This window comes from Schistocerca cancellata, chromosome 12, assembly GCF_023864275.1.
Source record: "Schistocerca cancellata isolate TAMUIC-IGC-003103 chromosome 12, iqSchCanc2.1, whole genome shotgun sequence".
In the NCBI taxonomy this organism is placed as follows: Eukaryota; Metazoa; Arthropoda; class Insecta; order Orthoptera; family Acrididae; genus Schistocerca; species Schistocerca cancellata.
The window spans coordinates 74,043,678-74,058,064 of NC_064637.1; the positions used below are offsets into that span (position 1 = coordinate 74,043,678).

Sequence of the window (14,387 nt, forward strand, 5' to 3'; positions counted from 1 at the left end):
GGGGCTCTGATCATCAAAATGACAGAGAAAATGATTACCTTATCTTGTCTCTCTGCTAACTACTTGAGAATGGTTAAAGTTGACTGAAGAGAATGAGCAATCTCTGAATAAGAATCCTTCCAATGATTATTCACCTTTGATAGCACACAACATATAAAAATGCACATGTTATAGTTTTAGGCCTAAAAAAAACTTTGTATTATATTTTTTATATTTTTATATAAATAAATCTAGACCAACAGAAGATGGCATGTGTGAGTAAAGAATGGAAACAGGAAATACTTTGTGTCTTGCAGAAGGCAGAGTTTATAAAGACAGTTTTAATTCAGAAATGTTAACAAGAGCTCCCAATAGCAAGATGATTGTATATTCACTAATGTCCTTTGCCACTACTAATATTGCTCTATTCTTAAAATGCAAGGTAAAGAACAAATATAACAACAGTACCAATCTCTACAAATATATTGAAGGATTGGCACTATCACAAAAAGGAATGACATACCTGGGTGCATATGTATTCCACAACCTGCTAGACCACATAAAATGTCATGTAGATAATATGATGGGGTTTAAGACTGAACTGAAGAACTTCCTATTGAGCAACTTGTTTTTTTTTTTTTTTTTTTTTAATTCCACCGAAGAGTATCTTCACTGGAACTCTTGAAATTAATATTGCAGGTTATTTTACTATTAAACCTAGTGCTGTAATATAGTACACCTTTGTATTGCTAAATCTAAGTCTACATCTGTACAGGGCTATTACAAATGATTGAAGCGATTTCATAAATTCACTGTAGCTCCATTCATTGACATATGGTCACGACACACTACAGATACGTAGAAAAACTCATAAAGTTTTGTTCGGCTGAAGCCGCACTTCAGGTTTCTGCCGTCAGAGTGCTCGAGAGCGCAGTGAGACAAATTGGCAACAGGAGCCGAGAAAGCGTATGTCGTGCTTGAAATGCACTCACATCAGTCAGTCATAACAGTGCAACGACACTTCAGGACGAAGTTCAACAATGATCCACCAACTGCTAACTCCATTCGGCGATGGTATGCGCAGTTTAAAGCTTCTGGATGCCTCTGTAAGGGGAAATCAATGGGTCGGCCTGCAGTGAGCGAAGAAACGGTTGAACGCGTGCGGGCAAGTTTCACGCGTAGCCCGCGGAAAATTGGCTCATGCCACAACTGGAGACCGACAGGGCCAACTTCATCTTTCAACAGAATGGTGCTCCACCGCACTTCCATCATGATGTTCGGCATTTCTTAAACAGGAGATTGGAAAACCGATGGATCGGTTGTGGTGGAGATCATGATCAGCAATTCATGTCATGGCCTCCACGCTCTCCCGACGTAACCCCATGCGATTTCTTTCTGTGGAGTTATGTGAAAGATTCAGTATTTAAACCTCCTCTACCAAGAAACGTGCCAGAACTGCGAGCTCGCATCAACGATGCTTTCGAACTCATTGATGGGGACATGCTGCGCCGAGTGTGGGAGAAACTTGATTATCGGCTTGATGTCTGCCAAATCACTAAAGGGGCACATATCGAACATTTCTGAATGCCTAAAAAAACTTTTTGAGTTTTTGTATGTGTGTGCAAAGCATTGTGAAAATATCTCAAATAATAAAGTTATTGTAGAGCTGTGAAATCGCTTCAATCATTTGTAATAACCCTGTATATGGATCTACACTTCACAAGCCACATTAAGGTGTTTTGCAGAGGGTACTTCCGCTACCACCCTCTTCGCTGTTCCTTTCACATATGACATATGGAGCTTTACCATGTGACATCTCAATTCTCTAATTTTCTAGACACAAAAGAAATAAAGACATTGGCTGCCTGTGAGCATTGATTTATATCAACGGAGAAATTTGAAAATTTTTGCTGACTGGGATTTGAACCCAGATCTCCTCCTCACATTGCAGACTACTATGACTATAGACTACAGACTACAGACTACTGCATCATCTGGACACAGGGACCACCTGAACACGTCTCCCATCAGACCCAAATTCTCAACTGACCCACACTCCTGATGTCATGCCCCTCCTCATTAACCTCATTAGTGGCAGAATTCATGTAAGAATTTGTGCTTGGTGTGCATCTGTAATGGAGGGATCATTGGTTGTCATCACTACAATTAATTATGTATGTAGTGTCTGTTCTTTCAGTACATGCAAGTGAACAGATACTATTTTGATACTGCAGCTGCTATGAATCAAGACACCAGGAAATTAAAGACATTTGATGCTAGTGGGCATTGTTTTACATCAATGGAAGGCTGAAAATATATGCCTTATTGCTTTGTGGATGGTGCATCTGCCTAATAAGCAGAACACCTGGGTTTGAATTCCGGTCCGGCACAAAGTCGTCTCAAAGTTTGACAAATTCTAAATGAGTCAAATGATGTACAAGACAGAAGTTCAACAATTTCAAAATCCAAATTTTAAGAGAGAGAGAGACCTTGTCATTGGAGGGGTATCTGTTGAGAGGCCAGACAAACATGTGATTCCCGAAGAGGGGCAGCAGCCTTTTCAGTAGTTGCAGGGGCAACAGTCTGGATGATTGACTGATCTGGCCTTGCAACACTAACCAAAACGGCCTTGCTGTGCTGGTACTGTGAACGGCTGAAAGCAAGGGGAAACTACAGCCATAATTTTTCCCAAGGGAATGCAGCTTTACTGTATGGTTAAATGATGATGGTGTCCTCTTTGGTAAAATATTCCGGAGGTAAAATAGTCCCCCATTCGGATCTCCGGGCGGGGACTACTCAAGAGGACGTCATTATCAGGAGAAAGAAAACTGGCGTTCTACAGATCGGAGCGTGGAATGTCAGATCCCTTAATTGGGCAGGTAGGTTAGAAAATTTAAAAAGGGAAATGGATAGGTTGAAGTTAGATATAGTGGGAATTAGTGAAGTTCGGTGGCAGGGGGAACAAGACTTTTGGTCAGGTGAATACAGGGTTATAAATACAAAATCAAATAGGGGTAATGCAGGAGTAGGTTTAATAATGAATAAAAACATAGGAGTGCGGGTAAGCTACTACCAACAGCATAGTGAACGCATTACTGTGGCCAAGATAGACACGAAGCCCATACCTACTACAGTTGTACAAGTTAATAGCTAGCTCTGCAGATGATGAAGAACTTGACGAAATGTATGATGAGATAAAAGAAATTATTCAGATAGTGAAGGGAGACGAAAATTTAATACTCATGGGTGACTGGAATTCGAGAGTAGGAAAAGGGAGAGAAGGAAACATAGTGGGTGAATATGGATTGGGGGAGAGAAATGAAAGAGGAAGCCGTCTGGTAGAGTTTTGCACAGAGCATAACTTAATCATAGCTAACACTTGGTTCAAGAATCATAAAAGAAGGTTGTATATATGGAAGAATCCTGGAGATACTAGAAGGTATCAGATAGATTATATAATGGTAAGACAGAGATTTAGGAACCAGGTTTTAAATTTTAAGACATTTCCAGGGGCAGATGTGGACTCTGACCTACAATCTATTGGTTATGAACTGTAGATTAAAACTGAAGAAACTGCAAAAAGGTGGGAATTTAAGGAGATGGATAAACTGACTAAACCAGAGGTTGTACAGAGTTTCAGGAAGAGCATAAGGGAATGGGGGAAAGAAATACAGTAGAGGAAGAATGGGTAGCTCTGAGGGATGAAGTAGTGAAGGCAGCAGAGGATCAAGTAGGTAAAAAGACGAGGGCTAGTAGAAATCCTTGGGTAACAGAAGAAATATAGAATTTAATTGATGAAAGGAGAAAATATAAAAATGCAGTAAATGAAGCATGCAAAAGGGAATACAAATGTCTCAAAAATGAGATCGACAGGAAGTGCAAAATGGCTAAGCAGGGATGACTAGAGGACAAATATAAGGATGTAGAGGCTCATCTCACTAGGGGTAAGACAGATTCTGCCTACAGGAAAATTAAAATGACCTTTGGAGAAAAGAGCCACTTGTATGAATATAAAGAGCTCAGATGGAAACCCAGTTCTAAGCAAAGAAGGGAAAGCAGAAAGGTGGAAGGAGTATATAAAGGGGCTATACAAGGACGATGTACTTGAGGACAATATTATGGAAATGGAAGAGGATGTAGATGAAGATGAAATAGGAGATACGATACTGCGTGAAGAGTTTGACAGAGCACAGAAAGACCTGAGTCAAAACAAGGCCCCGAGAGTAGACAAAATTCCATTGGAACTACTGACGGCCTTGGGAGAGCCAGTCCTGACAAAACTCTACCATCTGGTGAGCAAGATGTATGAGACAGGCGAAATACCCTCAGACTTCAAGAAGAATATAATAATTCCAATCCCAAAGAAAGCAGGTGTTGACAGATGTGAAAATTACTGAACTATCAGTTTAATAAGTCACAGCTGCAAAATACTAACGCAAATTCTTTACAGACGAATGGAAAAACTGGTAGAAGCTGACCTCGGCGAAGATCAGTTTGGATTCCGCAGAAATGTTGGAACACGTGAGGCAATACTGACCCTACGACTTATCTTAGAAGAAAGATTAAGGAAAGACAAACCTATGTTTCTAGCTTTTGTAGACTTAGAGAAAGCATTTGACAATGTTGACTGGAATACTCTCTTTCAAATTCTGAAGGTGGCAGGGGTAAAATACAGGGAGCGAAAAGCTATTTCCAATTTGTACAGAAACCAGATAGCAGTTATAAAGAGTCGTGGGACATGAAACGAAAGCAGTCATTGGGAAGGGAGTGAGACAGGTTTGTAGCCTTTCCCCGATGCTATTCAATCTGTATATTGAGCAAGCAGTAAAGGAAACAAAAGAAAAGTTCAGAGTAGGTATTAAAATCCATGGAGAAGAAATAAAAACTTTGAGGTTCGCCAATGACATTGTAATTCTGTCAGAGACAGCAAAGGACTTGGAAGAGCAGTTGAACGGAATGGACAGTGTCTTGAAAGGAGGGTATAAGATGAACATCAACAAAAGCAAAACGAGGATAATGGAATGTAGTCAAATTAAGTCAGGTGATGTTGAGGGAATTATGTTAGGAAATGAGACACTTAAAGTAGTAAAGGAGTTTTGTTATTTGGGGCGCAAAATAACTGATGATGGTCGAAGTAGAGAGGATATAAAATGTAGACTGGCAATGGCAAGAAGAACTTTTCTGAAGAAGAGAAATTTGTTAACATCGAGTATAGATTTAAGTGTCAGGAAGTCATTTCTGAAAGTATTTGTATGGAGTGTAGCCATGTATGGAAGTGAAACGTGGACGATAAATAGTTTGGACAGACAAGAAGAGAATAGAAGCTTTCGAAATGTAGTGCTACAGAAGAATGCTGAAGATTAGATGGGTAGATCACATAACTAATGAGGAGGTATTGAATAGAATTGGGGAGAAGAGGAGTTTGTGGCACAACTTGACAAGAAGAAGGGACCAGTTGGTAAGACATGTTCTGAGGCATCAAGGGATCACAAATTTAGCATTGGAGTGCAGCGTGGAGGGTAAAAATCGTAGAGGGAGACCAAGAGATGAATACACTAAGCAGATTCAGAAGGATGTAGGTTGCAGTAAGTACTGGGAGATGAAGAAGCTTGCACAGGATAGCGTAGCATGGAGAGCTGCATCAAAGCAGTCTCAGGACTGAAGACAACAACAACAACAACAACAACAACAACAACAAGAGAGTGAGAGGGGGGGGGGGGGGAAGAAGAGGAGACATAAGACTGTGGTAACTATGGCACCATAAGGGGACTATGAGCTTCAATGAAAGCTGTGAATATTTTGAAATCTGTGAGGGAGGTTGTGTAGTGTGTGAATGCAGCTGACAATCACCTGACACAATCAATATCTGGTGGTGGTCTGCATAATACAGACCTGTTTGTGTCTTTTTTTCAGTCAGATCAGAACCAAAAGCGAAAGCCGCAGGTTGCATCAGAGAAATGCCTTGGGAATGTAGTAATTCACAGTACATATATATGAGATGGTAATTAATGGTGGTAGATTCTCAAAGGACCATGCAATTTGATACGGGTATTGATGGTTAGAAAATCTATACAGAATACATAAATACATGCAGTATATCAACATTTGTGCAATGACTTCCAGCTGATCTTCCATGTAGACAAATGTATTACAATGTACATAAGTAGGCAAAGTAGTATAATGTCATTTCCTTATCATTTTGTCAAACAACCAAAGAAATAATTCACTATAGGAAATTACACGAGGCTGTCAGTCTGGAGTGTTTTAATGTGGGGACGTTCTGGAGAAACACATGCATTAGAATGTGTTAAATTAAGGGGGCAAAATGTACTCACTGTTTGTAATTTAAGAATTGCAAAAGAAAGTGACTTAAGAGTTACTAATCTCATGCAGAAGTGTGGTGTGGCTACAAAATTGGTCACTGGTTGGTCAGACTGCCAAATTGTGGTACAGATGAGCAGGGGGTGAGGGCTTCGAGATGAGTCGGTACAGTGAAAGACAGTCAGATAGTGACAGTGGCTGAGGTGAAGCAGAAGGCTGTACTGAGCTGATATCAGAAGTCTGAGGACATTCACAACGTACATTGCCAGTGGCAGTAAGATTAGGAACACAATATGTCAAACAGCTACCAATGAAATGAAATGTCATGTGGCTATGGCCTCCCGTCAGATAGACTGATCACCTGGTGCGAGTCTCCTTAGTTGACACCATTTCAGCGATTGGTGTGTTGACGAGGATCGTACAGTGATGACAGGACACCCAGTCCCCTAGCAGAGAAAATCTCTGAGCCAGCCAAGAATCGAACCCAGCTTGAGGATGAGGAATTTTCAGCAAAACTCGTACGGTCAGAAGATGCGCAATTTGAGCCGGGCGTTAGTACGAACCACCACAATTACATCTACTGGCTTCAGTTCAAAGACTGGATTGATACAGCTCTTCACATTAGTCTAATTTGCACAAGCCTCTTACCGTATTTACTCGAATCTAAGCCGCACTTTTTTTCCAGTTTTTGTAATCCAAAAAACCGCCTGCAGCTTAGAATCGAGTGCAAAGCCAGCGGAAGTTCTGAAAAATGTTGTTAGGTGCCACTACAACTAACTTCTGCCGCCAAATATATGTAGCGCTACACAGGCATGCTTTGTAGGCACAAAGATAAATACTGGTGCCAAATCTCTGCGTCAGTAAATAAATTAAAAAAAAAAAAAAAAAAAAAAATGTGGAAGACGAGCTTTTTTTCTCCGCCCCAAGTTTCGACCCCACTGTATTTACATACATTATCCAATGAAGTAAATACAAATTCCGTATTGTTTATCTTCGAATGTAGCAGAATTTCAATGTACTACAAAAATCCGACTGGCAAGACTGTTTAGGATGTTTGTCAATATGGCCAACTCTACATTCTGAATTTTTTCCTACCTGTGAGAAGAGATGGTTGCTAATAGGAACCTGATGAAATGTGAATCACATGCAGTATTCTCTTCACCATAAGAATAATACGAATATAAACATTTTGCCATGTATTCTTTCATGTTTGCTGCTATCTCATTTAAATCCTGTCTGCCTAATAAACTACAAAACTAGAGTGAGACAACAACAAACGCGGAAGAATATACATATCATGGCCTGTTTATATTCATATTATTCTTATGCCTAATAGTGATACAGTCAGAAATGAAGCACGGCAACTGATTAGATTTTTAAATCTAAGATGACTCGAATTTCTGCGCAGAATTTCATGTACTAAAGAAGCGGCCGCAAAGATTTTCAGATGGAGAAAAATTTTCGCCTAACTCTCGTTCAGAACATGTTCTATCATACGCAGTCTATTATTTGGTTCTTGTTGATCATTATCAAAGAAAGCAGTAGTGTAAGTAACAACAAATAGCAGTCTCTTGCCATTGTTTCGCCAATGAGATGATTCCTCTCTCTCTCTCCTCTTCTTTTTTTTTTAAAGTGGCGGTAGCGCGCAGGAAAACAAGCCGTGCCACGAGCGGCGACAGGCCGTAAACGCGCACTATCAGAATGCGACAAACAATGCATGACACAGTACAGTAATGCATTTTCACTTAGAGTGACGTAAACACCTATAACAAAGAAAACGGCACTTATCAGATCAAAGCAAAATAAGCAATCGATTCAAACCAGACAGAGCACGTGAAAAAGGAAGGGTACTCGTATAAATACGGACGGAGCGCCTGACGCATAGCACTGGCTACCTGGTAAAGCTTAACTGCTAAGCTTACGACTCAAACCAAACTACTGTCGCTGTATCGTCACTCATTCGATGTAAATTGTGTCTCATATTAGAATGGACCAACTTTGTTTCAATTTGGAGGTGCGGCCTAAAACTTTTCTCTCCCCTTGAATTTCGAGTCGCAAATTTCAGGTGCGGCTTAGATTCGGGAAATTTTTTTTCCTTTATTTCGAGGCTCATTTTTTAGGTGTGGCTTAGATTCGAGTGTGGCTTAGATTCGAGTAAATACGGTAATCTCTGCATAACTATTGAACCTGTTTACTGTATTCGTCCTTTGGTCTCCTTCTGCAATTTTTAGCCACCACACTTTCCTCAAATACCACACTGACAATTCCTTAACACCTAAGAATGTGTCTTGTCAACCAGTCACGTTTTTTCTTTTTCTTCCCAACTTGATTCAGTACCTCCTCATTAGTTACGTGATCTACCCATCTAATTGTCAGCACTCTTCTGCAGCACCACACTTCAGAAGCTTCTGTTCTCTTCTTGTTTAAACTGTTTATCATCCATGTTTCACTTCTATACATAGCTACACTCCAGACAAATGACTTCAGAAGAAGTCTTCCTGAAACTTAAATTTGTATTAGATGATAATAAATTTCTCTTTTCCTGAAATGCTTTCTTTGCAAAGCCAGTCTGCATTTTATCCCCCTCTACTTCAGCCATTATCAGTTATTCTGCTGCCCAAATACCAAAGTTCATGTACCACTTTTAGTGCCTTATTTCCTTACCTAATATCCTCAGCAGCATCTCATTTAATTTAACTACATTCCATTACCCTCGTTTCACTGTCTTTTATGCTTATGCTCTAGCCTCTTTTCAAGACAGTATCCATTCCATTCAACTGCTCTTCCATAAATGATAACATTTACACACAGAAACCTTCTACAATAAATAATTTATAGGAAAAGTCATGACCCCAGTGTAACTACATTCCACCTAATAAAAGTACCCCCTATGAAAATACTGTTGTTTGCAATAAGGCCTCACCTGTTGCCCGGCCAGATGGCAAAAAGGTTGGTCGTCGGCGGCCTTCTCGAGGGCTTCGGTGAAAGTGCCGGTGGCCGTGGCAGCGGTCTGGAGGAACCGGCAACACCTAGGTCGTCCTTGGCTGCTACGAGCTCACCGTCAGGCTTGACAAACACGTCGACGGGCCCGGGGCCGGGTCGGACGACGATGCCACTGCCACCAGTTCTCACCGGTTGCAGCCTCGTCGTGTGGTCGTGCTCCGGCTCGAGGCCGTGAACGTGAAGTTCGTGATCGTTGCCGTGGATATGGAGGTCGTGCTCGTGATCGTGTTCGTGGAGGAAATGGTCGTGCCCGGGAGGTGGGGGCAGTCCAGCCTCGGGCCTGAGTGGAATGACTAGTGGCCCGCCTTGCTGGTGGTGATGGTGGTGGTGCTGGTGCACGTGGTGCACGCCTCCAGGAGTCGGAGGCGGCGCCGGTGGTCGTGATGGCAGCTGTGGAGGTGGTGGGGGTGGTGTCATGAAGTCTGATGGCCGCAGTGGATGTACCGGTGCTGGAAACCTGTAGGTAGAGCGTGCAGAGGTCAGATTGATCTTGAAACTCTAGAAAATGTACCTGGTTTCCATTAAGTGGCTCTCCTGGCTGACCTCATGATGAAGGAATTCTAGAGAAGGGACACTCAATTTATCTTTCCGTACGTAATTAACTGATACACAACATATCTGACAAAAACAATACAGAAATATGTGCCAAATACGAGGGCATGTGGAAAGTAATGCTTCCAAGTCACTTTTTAAATAAAACGCACTTTATTAATTATCTACATCTTTGTTCTTCATTTCTATATAGTCGCCCTGGTGACAAACACATTTCTCCCAATGGGAGCCTAGTTTCTTTGTACCATCACTGTAGAATGTTTGACTTTTTTGACAGAGCCACACCACCACCTCTGTTTGCACAGCTTCATCACTATCAAAGTGAAGTCCTTGAAGATGTACTTTATGTTTTGGAAACAGATAAAAATTTAGTGGGATCTAGTCGTGACTGTATTCAATGACAGTGAACCCAAGGGGCCGGGTTGTTGCTGGTATAATGGCACTTGTGTGTGTGTGGCATTGTCAAGCAGAAGGAGCGAGGGATCTACATGTCAAAGAAATCTTTGAATTTATGTTTTCAGTTTTCTGAAGGGTTTCTCATGTAGCAACATAGTTATGTTACAGCCTACAATTCGGAGCCCTCTGGCAACAGAGGGTGGCAACTTTCATCAGTGATGTGGAAAAATTGACTGACTAATACTGAGGAATGAATAAAAAATTTGGAGGCACTACTTTCCAGCACATCCTCATAACACAACGAACTGTGACTGAAGCGACATTTATGACTCTGGAGGAAATCATGTATGGCATTCTACAAGGTTTGATATTAGGATCACTACTTTTCTCACTGTACTTGTATATGAATGTGTTTTCGTTTTTGAAACTCATGAGAAATGAATCATCATGAATAGTGTTTCATGCTTTGAGTATACTATTCATGTGCTTGTGATTGAACCAACAGTGGATAATACATCAATATTATACTGTCGACATATCAACTATGTTGATACAATTTTCTGACAAATCAGAGATTCAAAGTTCAATTTTCCATACAAATTTCTATACTTTTGTTATGATGTATACATAGATTAATTGTGATTAATTAGCTCTACAAATTTTATTTAATTGTTTTTATCAAAGTTAAACAAATTTCTTGACAAACATGTTTGAAAATTGACAATGATACTTGTGTCACAGAACTGACCATTTAGAACTTAATGACTTTTTCAAATATAACTGTTTCTGACAATATTATAAAATCCGACATATAGAAAATATTGACATTTTATGTCCAATGTATAACCAGCAATATGACACATGTGTTTTTTCAAAGAGACAGCGCATCGAAACTGGATAAAATTTTGCCACATCTATGAATACAGCATGTCCCATAGTGGCTAGATTTTCATATTAAAAATATGACATTTATGGCGACAATCAATGCTGGTAGTGTGTGTGTTAACTCAAGTGATAACCACTGGCTGGTCGATTTCAGTTGCAGCACTGTGAAATGTCTTTGCGATGGTCTCACAGAAAAATAGAAGTAGTTTAAGCATTAGTGTTGTATGCCCACAATAAATTTTCCCTTTATAGTAGACACCAGACTGATTTCAAACTTTCTGCCGGATAACAACTGTGTGGCAGATTAGGACTCAAACCGGAATCTGTTACTATTTGCAGGAAAATGCTCCACCAACTGAGCTATCCAGACATGACATAAAACTTGCCTTCAAGCCTTAATTAAGCTAGTACGTCTTTTTACTTTCAAACTTCACAGACGTTCTCCTGCTTATGTGTGACAGTGACGGGTAGATGAAAAGTGTCCGCGGATGAATGTGTGGTGTGGCTGGGGCCTGGGGATGTCCAGCACTCGTGGAAGAAATGATATTGGGGAGAAATGCCTTATTCACAGACTGTGAAAATGGCTTATTTGTTGTGACAGATAGATTGGTCGGTAGAGCATTTGTTCACGAAAAGCAAAGATTCTAGGTGTGAATCCCAGTCCAGCACACAGGTTCACTCAGCTAGGTGGTTTGGTATCACAGAGTTTGGTGCATTTTTCAGTGCAGACTTAGATACGAGGTCACAGTTAGCGAAGAGGTAGTGGAGAAAGTGGTTACCTGTACTGGTGTGGCCTGCCTCCTGCCACAGAGCCGCCCGTCCCAGTGGAGGGACGGTACAGCGTGACGGGTGGCCTCCTGACGGGAGACGGCTGCGACGACGGTGCAGGCGGTGGGGGCGGGGGTGGCGGTGGCGGGTGGATGAGAGGAGACTCCGGGTGAGCGTGGTGGTGCGGCTGTGGCCTGGGGGCGTCCAGCACAACTCCACTCGGCTGGATGCGGTGTGTCTCCTTACCACCCCCGGGGGCAGAGTCCGGCCTGGTGTGCACCGTCGACCCACCGGGGCCCACGTCCACGCTGATGCCCTGTGTGGGAATGAAGTCCATATAACCACCTGTCTGCTGTCTAAAATACAGCAATGCCACTGAGAGTCTGCAAAGAATACCCATAGTTCATTAGTTCAGTGTGTTAACTATTAAGTTTGCCAACTGCCAGACAGAGTTGTAGGGAATCAAGGAAGTGAGCCCAGCCACCAGATACTCTCTTGAGGTGTTGATCTACATTTGCGGAAAAAGCTTTGCATGCTTCCCATAGTGCAAGCACTTAACCTGCAATTCACTTCTGCAGTAGCAGACATCACACACACAGGTAAAAATTTCTTAAATGTTGTTCCTAATCTGACCTGAAATCATCTTACCTATTGATATGACAGAAGTACAAGACAGTAACAAAGCTGACAGCAATGACTACCTCACACAATTCTGTTAGCTACGCAATGTTGGTTACAACCATAAACAAATGACTGCCAACCAAACCCTCCAGACTTCTACTGATTTGAGACTAGGGAGCTGACTGGCTAGTTTATAGTTAACACACTGTACTGAGTTCTAGAATTACAAATGGACCAGTTAGTGAGTATACCATAATGTGATTCAAACTGGCTACATAATTACCAAATAGACACACCAAAGAAGCAGCATTTGATACGAAGGAAACAATCACTGTGAGTATCATGTGACTGGATACTATCTCCTAGGGAATATGTCAGTAATATGGATGGTAACATGTTGTCCTTTTGTTTTTGAGGCCTGTCTTCCACATTTTGTGTGACAGTAACAAAAGTCATCTGAGCCAACAAGTGGCATTACTGTGGTAAAAAATTGATAGCCTGGGGTTGAAGAATACATGGAAACAATGTAGGAGCCAAAAAACTGATCACTGCAGAAGGTTTAAATAAAGAAAAATATGTCTGTTCAAATAAGATTTTCGTATAGTTGCACAGAATTGGAATAAGTCTGATACTGCTTGAGTATGATTGCCTTTTGTGTTGTTGGAGTATGTGAATAAGATGTTTGGGTGTTATCTTCTTGGAATATGTCTGGATAGGAATTTTATTGCTGGCTGGATCACTTTGGATCCTCATCCTGTGGCACCAAATCTTCTTGCACAGTGAAACCCTTGTGTTTCATAAGTATCATGATGAATACCTCTATTCAACTTTTGTTTATCTTTTTCCAGTAGAGCACACACTGCCAGGGAAGCAGACTCAATAGTTGATGAGACAAAGAGCAATCTCAGACGTACCTGTCCTGGAGCAATGTCGACGTTGATGTCGCTGCCTGGCGATCCAGCCACAATGCCGCCTGTCTCTGCAGGGGAGTCCCCGGGATGGACCGCAATGACGGTGCCCACCCCGTGCTCCAGCTGCGGTGCCGAGTCCAGTCCCACAAAGTCCGCAGATACCTATGGACAATCAGATTCAGTCAACTTGTTGCCCAAGTTTAGGAAAGGTAAAGGCACCAGATACACAGATACGATTTTGTGCTCGATAATGGAGGTGAGACTTGAGAAAAATTGAAGCACCTCCAAAGGACTTGATGATCTAAAATGATCCTCCAACAATGTCAAATAGTGCAAGGTGTTTCAAAATTCTGAGGAAAATAGGTAAATAAATGGAAATGCCGTGTGGCTCGGGCCTCCCGTCGGGTAGACCGTTCGCCTGGTGCAAGTCTTTCGAGTTGACGCCACTTCGGCGACTTGCGTGTCGATGGGGATGAAATGATGATGAAAGACACACAACACCCAGTCATCACGAGGCAGAGAAAATCCCTGGCCCCGCCGGGAATCGAACCCGGGACCCCGTGCGCGGGAAGCGAGAACGCTACCGCAAGACCACAAGCTGCAGACTGGAAAATAGGTGTACGCTAGAGGGAAAGATGTGTAATGTAGAACGTGCACAAAACCTGAGAGGGGATATATAATAATTGAGGACCAACAATGAAGTGTTCAGATGAGAAAGGGTATCGGGCAAGGATGGAGTTATCCTCTACTGTCAACCTCTACAACAAGAGGCAACAATTGAAATAAAACATAGGTTCAAGAGCAGGATAAATTAAGGGTATAAAATACCAGAAATGTATATATTTGAGTGATGTCTGCTATGTCTGACATGTCCAATAGAACAGACAGTGCTCATGAATATGTGGCTGGTGCAGGCAAGTATAAGAAATAGAGAATGGGGGAAGAAAGGGG

At 41.7% G+C, this 14,387-nt stretch overlaps 1 protein-coding gene across 1 annotated transcript in view; it reads right to left on the reverse strand.

Annotated features, from left to right (window-relative positions):
- Nucleotides 1-14,387, reverse strand: part of LOC126109469 (uncharacterized) — a 172,971-nt gene that overhangs the window by 58,955 nt on the left and 99,629 nt on the right. Inside the window, 3 exon segments of the mRNA XM_049914497.1 lie at nucleotides 9,224-9,760; nucleotides 11,916-12,220; nucleotides 13,440-13,598. Of these exon segments, the coding sequence (XP_049770454.1) occupies nucleotides 9,224-9,760; nucleotides 11,916-12,220; nucleotides 13,440-13,598 (1,001 nt within the window).